This window comes from Macrotis lagotis, chromosome 5, assembly GCF_037893015.1.
Source record: "Macrotis lagotis isolate mMagLag1 chromosome 5, bilby.v1.9.chrom.fasta, whole genome shotgun sequence".
In the NCBI taxonomy this organism is placed as follows: Eukaryota; Metazoa; Chordata; class Mammalia; order Peramelemorphia; family Peramelidae; genus Macrotis; species Macrotis lagotis.
Window position 1 is genome coordinate 230,548,307 of NC_133662.1, and position 13,879 is coordinate 230,562,185.

Genomic DNA, 13,879 nt, shown 5'->3' on the forward strand with positions numbered 1-13,879 from the left:
CAAACTCAAGCAAATAGTGACAGAAGGGCCAGCTATATGGAAGTTCTTAGATTCTGCCAATTAGTTACATTAAACTGGAGCAGCAAGAAATGAAGTCTAAATCTCCCTTGGAGGAAAACGTTGTAGAATTTTAAAGTTAGCAGGGTTAACTTTTTTTTTATAGTCCACTCTTTTTCCTTTTATTGATTAGTAAGAAAATGGTCTAGAGTGGTAAAAGTGACTAACCCACGGACATACACATAAGTAACTAATTTAAGCTGAAACTAAATCTTTTGACTTTTTTTTTTAACATTGATTCTGTGTTATCTTCTCACTTTATAAAAGGCAATTCTCAATTGCCTAACAACCAACATTCTTAGTAAGTAAGATGAGTTGCTTCTAATTTCCTTGTTTGCATAGGTATTATAATGCATAATGACTGTAGTTTTGGGAGTCTGTCTTCCTCAACTCAAACTATTTGATACCATTATGCTACCAGCATCTTGGTACCTCCATATATCAAACACCTCTAGCACCAATATCAAATATATTTGTTAAGAGGTGGCTCAGTGGGAGGTTAGACTTAGAGTCAAAGAAGATCTTGCATTTGGATCCTGACCTTAGGCAAGGAACATTCTCAGTCTCAGTTTCCTTTTCTGTAAAGTAGGGGTATTAATAACACTGACCTTAGGGTTGTTGTGAGGATCAGATGAAATAACATGTAAAGTGTTTTGTAAAGGGCTAGATAAATGCTAGATGTCATTATTACATTTGCTATCATCATCATCATTGCTTTAAAAAATGCTATTCCTGCTTAGAATACCATTCAATCCAATGCTCATGGTTTAATTCAGTAAGGCAATTGACAATCCTAAGACATTGACTTTTAACATTTCCTTTTCACTGCCCGAGGGGTCAAATATTCAGAACTTTTAGCCAGGTGTCAGTAAGAATCACAATAGCTTAAGTAGTACAGGGTAAGAGAGGAGATGCATCAAATTGTGGTGAATAAGAACATAGAAACTCCAAGAAATCATGCAGACTATAGTTAATTGCAAAGTCCAGCTTATGAAGCAAAGAAAAGGTTACTCTTGTGTAGATAAATAGGTTGGAAAGGAAAATAGAGGGTTGAAAAGCTCTTTGGACATATGTTTTACTTTTATGTTCTAACATCAGAAACCTAGTCTAGAGGAAAGAAACATGTAGCCTTTAGTTATCTGTAGTGAAAACTTTTTTTTTTTTTTTTGGTTTTTCCAAGGCAATGAGGTTAAAGTGACTTGCTCAAGGCTACACAGCTAAATGATTATTAAATGTCTGAGGTCACATTTGAACTCAGGTACTCCTGACTCCAGGGCCAGTGCTCTATCCACTGTGCCACCTAGCTGTCCCTCTCAATGAAAACTTTTAATACATTCATTTAAAGAATATAATAAAGAGAGACATCTGAGTAGTCGTAGATAGTCGTAGATAGCATTCTGTCTTTGAAACTAGGAAGATTTTAGTTCAAATCCTATTTCTGACATATAGTGACTTTGAGACCTTAGGTAAGTTACTAAGACTCCAAGAAAAGGTGTCAACCTGCATTAGTGGTGCATGTTTCCACATCCCAAAGTTCCTTGTGTTAATGAAGTCACAGGTCAAGTTTTCATTCCCCTCTGAATGAACACAATTGAAATACAATTTTGATCACACCATAATAAAGCTGTATCAATATACACCTATGATTGCAGATGACAGACACTCATTTGAAGGCCAGCTGAGACTGAAGGCACCAGTCTTGGAACCAAATCAATTTTAGTTCACAGTGAAGAGATGTAATGCCCACCCTCCCACCCCATTACACTATTTTTGCCTTTGAGCATTAAAAAAAAATCATGGTAAATGTGAAGAAAGAAAGATTTTTGATTGTTGGTCATTTGTGGGGAAGATGTGATTGCTCTCTCATTGTGAATTTAATTTCGGTTATTCAGGTGTGTTTCCATCAGAACTCTCCTTTGGGTGTTTTTTTTGGCATATCTTATGAAAAATGATTCCTTATATCTTGTCAAATACAACAAAATCTTAGTGATGTGGATATGTGTGTGTGTGTGTGTGTGTGTGTGTGTGTGTGTAGTTTATGTCACTTTCCAATCCTGTTGTTGTGAAGACGAAGAAATGAAACAGGAAAAAAGTAAGTAATTGCCAACCATTTATTAATTGATTTCCATAGTCCAATTATTTCAACAAGAATGTCCCCAAGATAGTATCAATTAGCCTCAAAGGGTTATGGGTTGATGGTCTTGTTCTAGGGTCTAACAGCACCTGCACAGTCATGCACACATTCCCCACTACCCTTTTTCTTTCCCAACACATTCCTCCAATTTAATATTGGTAGGTTCCAGGTACCAGTCCCTAAGGCAGATATCTTCAGACTTCTCTGAGTTGGTTTCAAGTCCAGCTGAAATTCTCAGAGGAGCAAAGATCTTCAACACCATCAAGGACCAGGGGAAAGAACTAAGTACTACAGGCTAGACTGGATTTCTACTTTTATTTTATTATTATTATTTGTAAAATTTGAGTTGTGGAGCTTTTAAAGAAACACTTTGATTTTAAAGAAATACAAGTTGTCTTGTGGTTAAATTTTGCTTTGGAGGAACAACCCTAAAGTCTTCTTAGTTCTTAAATTATGAGTTTCAGTTCATCTCACATTTGAACTATTTATTCTAATTATGGGCTACCTTGGCAAGTGAACTGTCTAACACGACCTGATCAAAAGACTGTGGCAACAGGGTTGCAAAATAGCAAAAATGAAGCCTTTGAACTGCTTTGGGGGTCGTTGCCCTCCAAGATGAAGTCTGGGTGGGAGTCAAGTTCAATTTTATTTGTTTTCGGAGAAATTTCAATTGGCCCCTGCTTTGGAAATCGATACAACTTCAGACCCAATGGTTATCTAAGGAGAAACCCTAGATCTTGATTCTTGTGTTGGCTCTGACAACCCACGAACAAGCTGGGAGTTCCAAATTCTTTAAACCAACTGTCGTTTCTTAATGAACACCACATCTGGATCCACGAAGGAAGACATTCTGTAGGAAAGAGCTACAAGGAAGACTGAAGAAAGAAGGGAAGGTAGAGTAAGGCTATTTTTTTTGGCGGGGGGAGAAAAGCCCCCCATTTTGAAAGAAAAGAGTATCCCCATAACCAGAAAGAGCTTGTGCTTGGCGTACGGTGTTTTCCATTTCCTGTTGTCTCAGCCTGGGCGAGAGGACTTGAACAGCTTCTCCTACGGACGGTACTGAGACCTTTGTTCTTGAATATATTCGTACAGTGGGCTGGAACGGACAATTGGCTTGGCAATTTGACGGGAGGCGAACTCCTGGGTCTGCCTTCGACTCTTGTCTTCCTGGACTTCCCTGGACGGCCTGTCTCGGAGTTGGCCCCGCGTTTGGGAGTCGAGTTCTTGACGGTACCGTTGCCCTTCTCGCTCCTGCCTGCGGAGCTGTTCATCGCGGAATTGCCTCTCCCGCTCCTGGCTCCTCTGCCCTTGCTCCAGCTCCTGTCTGCGGAATTGTTCTTCCTCCCGGAATCGCCTCTCCCGCTCCTGGCGCCGTCTCTGGTCCTGCTCCAGCTCCCGTCTGCTAAGCTGCTCTTCCTCCTGGAATCGCCTCTCTCGCCTCTGCCCTTGCTCCAGCTCCTGTCTGCGGAATTGTTCTTCCTCCCGGAATCGCCTCTCCCGCTCCTGGCGCTGTCTCTGGTCCTGCTCCAGCTCCCGTCTGCTAAGTTGCTCCTCCTCCTGGAATCGCCTCTCTAGCCTTTGCCCTTGCTCCAGCTCCCGTCTGCTAAGCTGCTCTTCGTCCTGGAATTGTGTCTCTCGTTTCTGGAGCCTCTGGCCTTGCTCCCGTTCTTGTCTACGGAGCTGCTCCTCCTCCCGGAATCGCCTCTCCTGCTCCTGGCGCCGTCTCCGGTCTTGCTCCAGCTCCTGTCTGCGGAGCTGCTCTTCCTCCTGGAATCGCCTCTCTCGCCTCTGGCCCTGCTCCAGCTCCTGTCTGCGGAGATGCTCTTCCTCCTGGAATCGCCTCTCCGGCTCCTGGCGCCGTCTCTGGTCCTGCTCCAGCTCCTGTCTGTGGAGCTGCTCTTCCTCCTGGAATCGCCTCTCTCGCCTCTGGCCCTGCTCCAGCTCCTGCCTGCGGAATTGTTCTTCGTCCTGGAATTGCCTCTCCTGCTCCTGGCGCCGTCTCTGGTCCTGCTCCAGCTCCTGTCTGCGGAGCTGCTCTTCCTCCTGGAATCGCCTCTCCGGCTCCTGGCGCCGTCTTTGACCCTGCTCCAGCTCCCGTCTGCGGAATTGTTCTTCGTCCTGGAATCGCCTCTCCTGCTCCTGGCGCCGTCTCTGGTCTTGCTCCAGCTCCCGTCTGCTAAGTTGCTCTTCGTCCTGGAATCGCCTCTCCGGCTCCTGGCGCCGTCTCCGGTCTTGCTCCAGCTCCTGTCTGTGGAGCTGCTCTTCCTCCTGGAATCGCCTCTCTCGCCTCTGGCCCTGCTCCAGCTCCTGTCTGCGGAGCTGCTCTTCCTCCTGGAATCGCCTCTCCGGTTCCTGGCGCCGTCTCCGGTCTTGCTCCAGCTCCTGTCTGTGGAGCTGCTCTTCCTCCTGGAATCGCCTCTCTCGCCTCTGGCCCTGCTCCAGCTCCTGTCTGCGGAGCTGCTCTTCCTCCTGGAATCGCCTCTCCGGTTCCTGGCGCCGTCTCCGGTCTTGCTCCAGCTCCTGTCTGTGGAGCTGCTCTTCCTCCTGGAATCGCCTCTCTCGCCTCTGGCCCTGCTCCAGCTCCTGCCTGCGGAATTGTTCTTCGTCCTGGAATTGCCTCTCCTGCTCCTGGCGCCGTCTCTGGTCCTGCTCCAGCTCCTGTCTGCGGAGCTCGCCTCTCCGGCTCCTGGCGCCGTCTTTGACCCTGTCCCGTCTGCGGAATTGTTCTTCGTCCTGGAATCGCCTCTCCTGCTCCTGGCGCCGTCTCTGGTCTTGCTCCAGCTCCCGTCTGCTAAGTTGCTCTTCGTCCTGGAATCGCCTCTCCTGCTCCTGGCGCCGTCTTTGACCCTGCTCCAGCTCCTGTCTGCGGAATTGTTCTTCCTCCTGGAATTGCCTCTCCCGCTCCTGGCGCCCTCTCTGCCCTTGCTCCAGCTCCCGTCTGCGGAGCTTCTCCTCCTCCCGGAATGGGCTCTCCGGCTCCTGGCGCCGCCGCTGCTCTGCTCTCTTCTCTTGTTCCTGGGCCCGGAACTTCTCGGGTTCTTGGCGGCGCCTCTGCGCCTGCTCTTCCTCCCGTTGGAGTTGCAGCTCTTCCTCCCCAAAGCTGCGGCCCTGCTCTAGACGGCGCCTCCTTTCTTCTTCTACGGCTTGCTGGAGGCTGGGCTCGGGGCCTCGGCGTCTCTGGTCCCGCTGCAGTTCTCCCTCTCTCAGCCGCTGGTCTCTGGCCCCTTCTCGTTCCTGGCGACGTCTCAGCTCCTGGTCTCCTTGTTCCTCCCGGAACTGTCTGTCCTGCTCTTGTCTCGGCTCCTGCTCTGGCTCCCTCCTGAAGAGCGCTTCGTCTTCTGGCTCCTGCCTGCGCCTGCGTTCCTCTCGTTCCTCCTGGAATTGCCTGTCCCGGCTCTGGGCGACCCCAGCCCTTCTCTCTTGGTCCCCTCTGCGAAACTCCTGCTCGTCACGGAACTTCCTCTCCCTGCTCTGCCCAAGTCTGTTCTCCTCTTCGTAGTCCTCTTGTTCCTCTCGGGACAGCTGTTCTTGCTCCCCGCGGCGCCTCCTCTCCTGCTCTCTTTCTTGGCGGAGTCTTTCCTGGGCTAGCCTGCCTCTTTCTTGGCCACGTTCCTGCCTGGCCCTGCGTTCTCCCTGCTCGTCCCGGTAGGACTGGCTTTCCTGCCCCCGGCGGGCCCTGAACTGTCTGTCCAGATCTGCACTGCCGTACTCATAGTCCTCATCTGCTGCCGACCAGTCTCGAACTTGAGAATCTTCTTGCTCCCAGCCCCTCTGTTCTTCCTCCCTGCGTTTGGAGTAAAGCCTTCTGTTCCGGGCTTCGTTTTCCTTGTGGGGTTGCCACTGCCATTTCAGACGTGGGTTCTGGGCTTCCTCAGCCAGGGGCAGGTCACTCTCCTGTTCTTGGAACTCCTCGCTCTCAAGATACTGTCCAGCCCTTTCCCGCTCTAGGAGCTCCTCCTCCTCCTCCTCATCCTCCAGGTATTGCCGGTCTTCTCTCTTTTCACGGAGTTTCTCTTCCTCCTGGGACTGTTTGTCGCTCTGCCCCTGGCGCCTCCTCTTCTCTAAGGCCTCACGTCTCTTTTTTACCTCTTGCTCCAGGCGCTGGAGCTGTTCTTCCTCCTCCAGGAGCTGTTCTTCCTCCTGGAGCTGCTCTCCCTCCTCCTGGAGCTGCTCTCCCTCCCGGGCCTGTCTGTCCCGCTGCTCTTGGCGCCGGCTCTTCTGTAACGCCTCCCGTCTTTTTTCTACCTCTCTCTCCAGACGCTGGAGCTGCTCTTCTTCCTCCTGGAGCTGTTCTGCCCTCCGGGCCTGACTGCCCCGCTGCCCCTGGCGCCTCCTCTTCTTTAACTCCTCCCGTCTCTTTGCCACCTCCTGCTCTAGGCGCTGGAGCCGCTCTTCCTCCTCCTGGAGCTGGTCTTCCTCACGGAACTGTCCGTCCCGCTGCTCCTGGCGCCTCCTCTTCTCCTCCCGTTCCAGGCGCTGGAGCCTCTCGTTCTCCTCCTGGAGCTGCTCTTCGTCTCGGTACTGTCTGTCTCGCTGCCCCTGGCGCCTTCTCTTCTCTAAAGCCTCCCGCCTCTCTTCTACCTCTCGTTCCAGGCTCTGGAGCCGCGCTTCCTCCTCCCGGAGCTGTTCTTTCTCACGGTTCGGTCCTCGCTGCCTCTGGCGCCTCCGCTTCTCCAACTCCTCGCGTCTCTTTTCCACCTCCTGTTCCAGGCGCTGGAGCCGCTCTTCCTCCTCCCGGAACTGTTCTTCCTCTCGGGACCGCTCCTCCTGGCGCCTCCTCTTCTCTAGGACCTTACGCTTCTCTTCTATCTCCTGTTCCAGGCGCTGGAGCTGCTCTTCTTCCTCCTGGAGCTGTTCATCCCTCTGTCCCTGGCGCCTCCGCTTCTCCAGCTCCTCGCGTCTCTCTTCTACCTCCTGTTCCAGGCGCTGGAGCTGTTCTTCCTCCTCCTGGAGCGGTTCTTCTTCTCGGTTCTTTCGGTCCCGCTCCTCTTGGCGCCTCCTCTTCTCCAGCGCCTCCCGCCTCTCTTCTACCTCCTGTTCCAGGCGCCGGAGCTGTTCTTCTTCTCCCTGGATCTGTCTGTCCCGCTGCCCCTGGCGCCTCCGCTTCTCCAACTCCTCGCGTCTCTCTTCTACCTCCCGTTCCAGGCGCTGGAGCTGTTCTTCTTCTCGGGACCGCTCCTTCTGGCGCCTCCTCTTCTCTAGGACCTTACGCTTCTCTTCTACCTCTTGTTCCAGGCGCTGGAGCTGCTCTTCCTCTCGGGACCGCTCCTCCTGGCGCCTCTGCTTCTCCAGCGCCTCCTGCCTCTCTTCTACCTCCTGTTCCAGGCGCCGGAGCTGTTCTTCTTCCTCCTGGAGCTGTTCATCCCGCTGCCCCTGGCGCCTCCGCTTCTCCAGCTCCTCACGTTTCTTTTCCACCTCCTGTTCCAGGCGCTGGAGCTGTTCTTCCTCTCGGGACCGCTCCTCCTGACGCCTCTGCTTCTCCAGCGCCTCCTGCCTCTCTTCTACCTCCTGTTCCAGGCGCCGGAGCTGTTCTTCTTCCTCCTGGAGCTGTTCATCCCGCTGCCCCTGGCGCCTCCGCTTCTCCAGCTCCTCACGTTTCTTTTCCACCTTCTGTTCCAGGCGTTGGAGCTGTTCTTCCTCTCGGGAGCGCTCCTCCTGGCGCCTCCTCTTCTCCAGCGCCTCCCGCCTCTCTTCTACCTCCTGTTCCAGGCGCCGGAGCTGTTCTTCTTCCTCCTGGAGCTGTTCATCCCGCTGCCCCTGGCGCCTCCGCTTCTCCAGCTCCTCCTGCCTCTCTTCTACCTCGCGTTCTAGGCGCTGGAGCTGCTGTTCCTCCTCCCGGAGCCGTTCTTCTCCTCGGTTCTGTCCATCTCGCTGGAGCTGGCGCCTCCTGTTCTCCAACTCCTCGCGTCTCTTTTCCACCTCCTGTTCCAGACGCCGGAGCTGCTCTTCCTCCTCCCCGAGCTGTTCTCCCGCTCTCCGCTGCCTCTCGCGTTGCGCCCGACGTTCCTGCTCGGGTTCCTGCCCTGCCGGCTTGGAGCAGAGCCGACTCCGGCGTCTCTCGGCCTCTACTTCGGGCAGCCACTCGACTCTGAGGGCGCGGCGGCGCTCTTCCTCTCGCAGCTGTCGATCCCGCAGCTGTCGTCGGCGGGCCTGCTCCTCTTCCCGTCGCTGTCTCTCCTGCTCCTCTCGGAAACCGTCGGCGAAGTCCCCATCCCGCAGCTGCCCGAACCTGTCCTGGCGCCGCCAGGCCTCTTCCTCCCGCAGCAGCTGCCTCTCTCGCTCCTGGCGCCGTCGGAGCCGCTCCTCCTCCTGCTCCAATTCTTCTTCTTCGCGGTACAGCGGGTCCTGGAAAAGCCTCCTCTCGCGCCGCAGGAGCTCGCGCTCTTCTTCCTCCCTCTGCTGCCTCTCCCGTTGCGCCCGACGTTCCTGCTCCGACGGCTCAGAGTAGAGCCGGTTCTGACGTCTCTCGGCTTCGGCTTCTGGTCGCCACTGGACTTGGAGATCGCGGATGCGGTCCTCCTCTCGCAGCTGCGGGTCGCGCAGTTGTCGTCTGCGGGCCTGCTCCTCTTCCCGTCGCTGTCTCTCCCGGTCCTCTTGGAAGCTCTCGGTGACCTCGCCATCCCGCAGCTGCCCGAACCTGTCCTGGCGCCGCAAGGCCTCTTCCTCTCGCCGCAGCTGCCTCTCTCGCTCCTGGAGCCTCTGTCTCTCTTCGTCCAGGAACTGATTGGTGTCCTGCCTTCGGGGCTGAGAGTAGACTTTGCTCTGGCGACCTTGAGCTTCCCTTTCCAATTGCCATTGCAGCCGGAGGCCGCGGCTCTCCCCCTGCTCGCGGGCCTGTTTTTCTCCTTGCCGTCTAAGCTGCCGTTCCTCCTCCAGGCTCTGCTCTGCCCGCTCCCGCCGCCTCTCCACCTGGCGCTCCCTTTGCTGCCTCTCCTGCTCGCGTCTGCTCTTGTCCCCTTCTGCGCGCTCCCGTCTCTTCACGCCGCTGCGAGCCTCTCGTTCTAGCTCTCGGCTCTGTTCCTGCTCCTCTTGCGCCCGGCTCTGCCTCTCTCTCGCTCTTTCCTGCCCGGGCCTCGGCAGCTGCTCGTCCTCCAGGCGCTGCCTCTCCCGCTCCTGGCGCGGTCTCTCCAGTTGCTGGCTTCCTTCGCTCCGCTGCCTGTCGCGTTCTTGTCGTGCGACTCTGGGCAGCGATTCTTCCTCTTGTAGTTGCCTCCTCTGGTCTTCCTCCTGCAGCTCCGCCTGGACCCGCTCCCGCTTTTCCTCTAGCTTGGCTCGTCTCTTCTCCTCGTTTCCCGTGGCCTGGCTAAGCGCCTGATAACAAGCCTGAGCCACTTTGAATACGAACAGGAGAAACTCATTGAAATCCACAAAACCGTTACAATCTCGGTCTAGAAGCTGCAGGACCAGGTCCACTGTCTGAGGGTCATGCGGTCTCTGTAGAAAGTCAAGGAAAAAGAACGTTCGGACAATTTAATGGAGGTTTTCGGGATCCCAAGAATAAATAGTCAGTCATTAATGTTTGATGAGGTCTTATCAACGATGAGACCTCGGTTCAAATATCACCTCTAATGCTTACAACTTTGTATGACCGTAGACAAGTCATTTAATCTCCTCTGTAGACACAGGATGTTCTTTATATCCATCCTGATCTAGGTTCCTATGTGCCCCCCTCATGACTCTGGACAAGCCCCTTAAACTGTGAGTCTAAATAGCCTCCACTGTTAAATGATGGAGTTGGACAGAGGGTTTCCGAAATCCCTTCCACTCCTAGCTCCCTGATTCAGTACTGGACCCCTCGTTGTTCCTTTCTTTATAAGGTGGAAATTTTATTTTAAAGGTCATAGACATTGGGAATGGTCAGTTTCTTCTTGTTGTTCAGTCATGTCTGATTCTCGAGTTTGGGAGTTTTCTTGGCAAAGATACTGACTTTTCCTAGCTCATTTTACAGAGAAGGAAACTGAGATAAATAGGATTAAATGACTTCTCCAGGGTCATACAAGTAGTATGTATCCGAGACTGAATTTCAGGAAGATGAGTTTTCCTGGTTCCAAGTCCTGTGCTCTAACTACTGTGCAACCTATTTTTCCTCTATGTCTGGCATCTCTCCATCCCTCTGAATGTATGTATGTATGTATGTATGTATGTATGTATGTATATACGCATGTATATATCTATCTATCTGCCTACCTATTTTTGCAAATTCACTTCAGACCCAAGAAATTTCATTATTCATTGATGTTGAGAATAAATTTGCATTCACCTTCATGGATAATCTGGGAGCTGTGAAAATCAGAATTTGTGAAATAGTTTGCAGTTGCTATATATATGTATATACACATACACATACATATACATATATATATATGTATATATATATGATATGGTAAGACCCACAGGTCTTAGAAAAACCAAAAAACGTTTTTGTTTCTTAATGAAGAAAACAATCACATTTTGATAGAACAAACACTTATTATGGCAGAGTTATACTAGAAAATGAAATCAAAATTAGGAAGTAGACTTAAAAATTCCTCCCCAATCAACATTGTTTTGGTATTTTTGCAAGTGACATTCTCAACATTTTTTAAAATAAAGAAATACATTTGCATCATACTCAAGAGAGGTAGCATAGAATAACGGATGTGAAACCTGCCTTCAAATTAGGAAAACCAGGGTACAAGGTCTCTTTCTGATACATAATGACTCAATTGGCGCTGGGTCAATCACTTAATTTTCAGTATTCTAGGGAACATGTAGTTACATAGAAAATGAAGATTTGAATTAGTGGAGAGAGTTAGGTTCTCTGGAAGTTCCTACTGTCAGGTGCACTTCCTCTCCTATCAGTTTTAATACCTTTGAATATTGTTTTTTTAGGGAATCATAACAGCCTTATTGATTAAGAGCTGAGCCCAGAAAGAAATGTCTGAATTAGTCTAGACCAATGGCACAGCAAAATTACAAGATATCATCAAATTATTTCCTTGAGTTATATCAGAAGAGATCTCATTTCTCAGGATCAAGGAAAAATCCTTTCTCCCTTTCTTTTTTCAGTGCTTACCCGGAGAATGTCCCCAAATTCCCTTTCCAGGAGACTCTTCAGGGCTATTTTGCTCAGTACTTTTCCATCACATTCATTGTTTGCATACTGATGGAAAACTTCAATGATATCAACGACGCTTTTCAGTAGCTGAGGCATTTTTTTTCCCTGCAAATTTAAGTAAACCTGGAAGAACAAAACAGGGCAATCATGTCATCATTGAACTTGAGTCAAAAGCTGTTTCCATGTAATTAGTTTCAACTCTTCTTTTAGGCAGATTAGTGTTCATTCTAGGAATAACTATTTCCTTCTGAATAATTATATTTATTTATACAGCAGAAGCTAGTTTTCTACTGTGTAGTTCAAAAGAATTTCATATATTAATATTGCCTTTAGAACAGAGTGCAGAAATGATAACAAAGCTGTTGTAAATGGAGTATGGCAGAGTGGATAAATTACTAGATTTGAAGGTAAGAAGACCCAGGTTCAAATCCTGCCCCAGATGCTTATTAGCTGTGTCTCAGTTAACTTTGGCCGCTCTAGCTCTAAATCCATTACCCCATATTATTTGTATAGCACCCCAAAACCTTGTGAAACACTAAATATAAATCCTGGGGAATAGGAAGGGTGTGACCAAAGAGCAGGTGGTGGGGTAGAAAGAACACAGAATTCTGACTCCCAAGATGTGGGATTAAATCTTGGCTTTGCCACCAACTTTCCACTTGTTCTTGGACAAATTATTTCATCACTCTAGGACTCAATTTCCTTTTCTGGCAAATAAGGGGGTTGGAATAAATGATTGCTGAGGTGCCTTCTTGCTCTTAATCCTATGATCCTGTTAATTCACTTCAAGTTAACCTGTAGTTAACTTTTGTTTGTTGGACTTTTGATGAATTTGCATATTATAAGACAACTTCTTTGGGTCTCATTTTTCTCACCTGTGAAATGAGGTTGGATTCACTAATACCTAAAATTCTTTTCACTTCCCAATCTGTGATTCTATGGGAGGAATGTTAAATCAACCTCTCCTGTTGCTCATAACCAGTTTTCTCTAAAAGTGAGCAAAGGAGGAAGGCAAAAGCTGTGGGTGAAGGGGCTAGAAACTTTCACATACACACACTTATAAGACAACTGTATATACAATATAAAACACACACCCATACATACATAAAACATTCATACATGCCATATATATGCATATTAGTATTTAGAACAATGAAATGAGCATCTGACTTCCCTTTCCAATCCATGGAGAAGGCAGAAGTCAGACCTGCAAGTCATCATTTCCAACCCCATTATACCACCATTAAATATCATTCCTTCCAAATGCTACAGTCGGCACTTTATGTTACAACTGTGGGATGGCCACTCAGCTCAAGCTAACCCATTGTCAAATGGAGAAAGAATCTTGTACAAGTTAACTCAGCTCTCCTTCATGTGACACCTGTCAAAATCACCTGAGAGATCATCCCTGGGTGAGAAACATTATGAGGCCAGACTGAATACTTTAATTAGAACTAACTTTTTGGTTACTTTTTATTATAAAACAAATAAGTCACTTAAATCTCACCAATGTAGCAGAATTAGTCTCTCCCTCAAAAGAATTTGCCAAAGCTCAGGCAGAACCAGAACTCTGTTAAAACAACCCATCAGGCAACTCTACAGACATATATTTATATATTGCCTTGGATTACCTATTCTCTTTGTCATAATCAACCTCTGAAACTTATAACTTGTTGATCACTACATTTCAGCTGAAGAAAACAAGGAAACACAGAGAGAATAAAGACAGCATAAGATGCAAATGTTGTACAGGCATCCTAAAGTCTTAGAGTAATTTTTAAAGTTGAAACCAACCCCAAGACTTTTGGGACACTGTATGGAATAGCTTGAAGAAGACAGCTAAAATAGAGTGCTCTCTAGGACCTAAGTCATACACACTTTAATTTCCAAATGAAACAAAGACAGAGATTAGGAGCCTATGAAAATAGGTCAGTTTTACAAAGTCCCACAAAACATTTCCAGATGCATAGTTCTCCACAAACATCTCCCTGGTTCAAAGCAAAGCATCACTGGAAAGAACAAGATCCCATAGAATGGGACTTACCCACTTCACCAGAGGAAGAAGTCAAGTGTTCGTTGACAAGGCTGGCAAGGGTACTGAACATCTGAGAGCAGGGCCTTTTATAGGGGTTTTAATTGTGCCCTAGAGAGTCACTTAGGAAGGAGACACCCACTCTGTGGGATGGCCTGATTCATTTCCAACCAAGCCCAGCTCCACCTCTATATCTATGAATGGTGTTTATCTCACCATATGTGCACGTAGCTGTTTAGCAAGGGGTGCATAGCCCCTGACTGGCCTCTCTAGGTCTAGTTCCACCTAACCTTGTGTGTGTGTGTGTGTGTGTGTGTGTGTGTGTGTGTGTGTGTGTGTTTCGGGAGACGTTTGGAAGAAATTTTGATTTGCTTTAGTTTTGAATAGTTTCTCTATCTCCATTTAGTGGCAAGAGGAGATACTTCACAAAGAAGGGACTTACAAACCATTGAACTACATGTTAACCAGATTGTTAGAGGAAGTGATAAAATTAAATCAAATTTTATACTTTGACTTAAGACTGAATGGACCAATTTGATTTCTCCTCCTAAAGATTCAC

The 13,879-nt window shown here is 49.0% G+C and overlaps 1 protein-coding gene across 1 annotated transcript; it reads right to left on the bottom strand.

Moving 5' to 3' along the window:
* Positions 1-2,167: 2,167 nt before the first annotated feature.
* Positions 2,168-11,456, bottom strand: LOC141490107 (uncharacterized). The gene is made up of 8 exons (XM_074190370.1): positions 11,247-11,456; positions 7,697-9,625; positions 7,415-7,636; positions 6,219-7,345; positions 5,577-6,125; positions 4,895-5,240; positions 3,546-4,657; positions 2,168-3,473 (listed from the first exon to the last, which is right to left on the bottom strand). The coding sequence occupies exons 1-8, from the start codon at positions 11,382-11,384 to the stop codon at positions 3,239-3,241; spliced, it is 5,658 nt and encodes a 1,885-aa protein (XP_074046471.1). The 5' UTR covers positions 11,385-11,456; the 3' UTR covers positions 2,168-3,238.
* Positions 11,457-13,879: the final 2,423 nt, after the last annotated feature.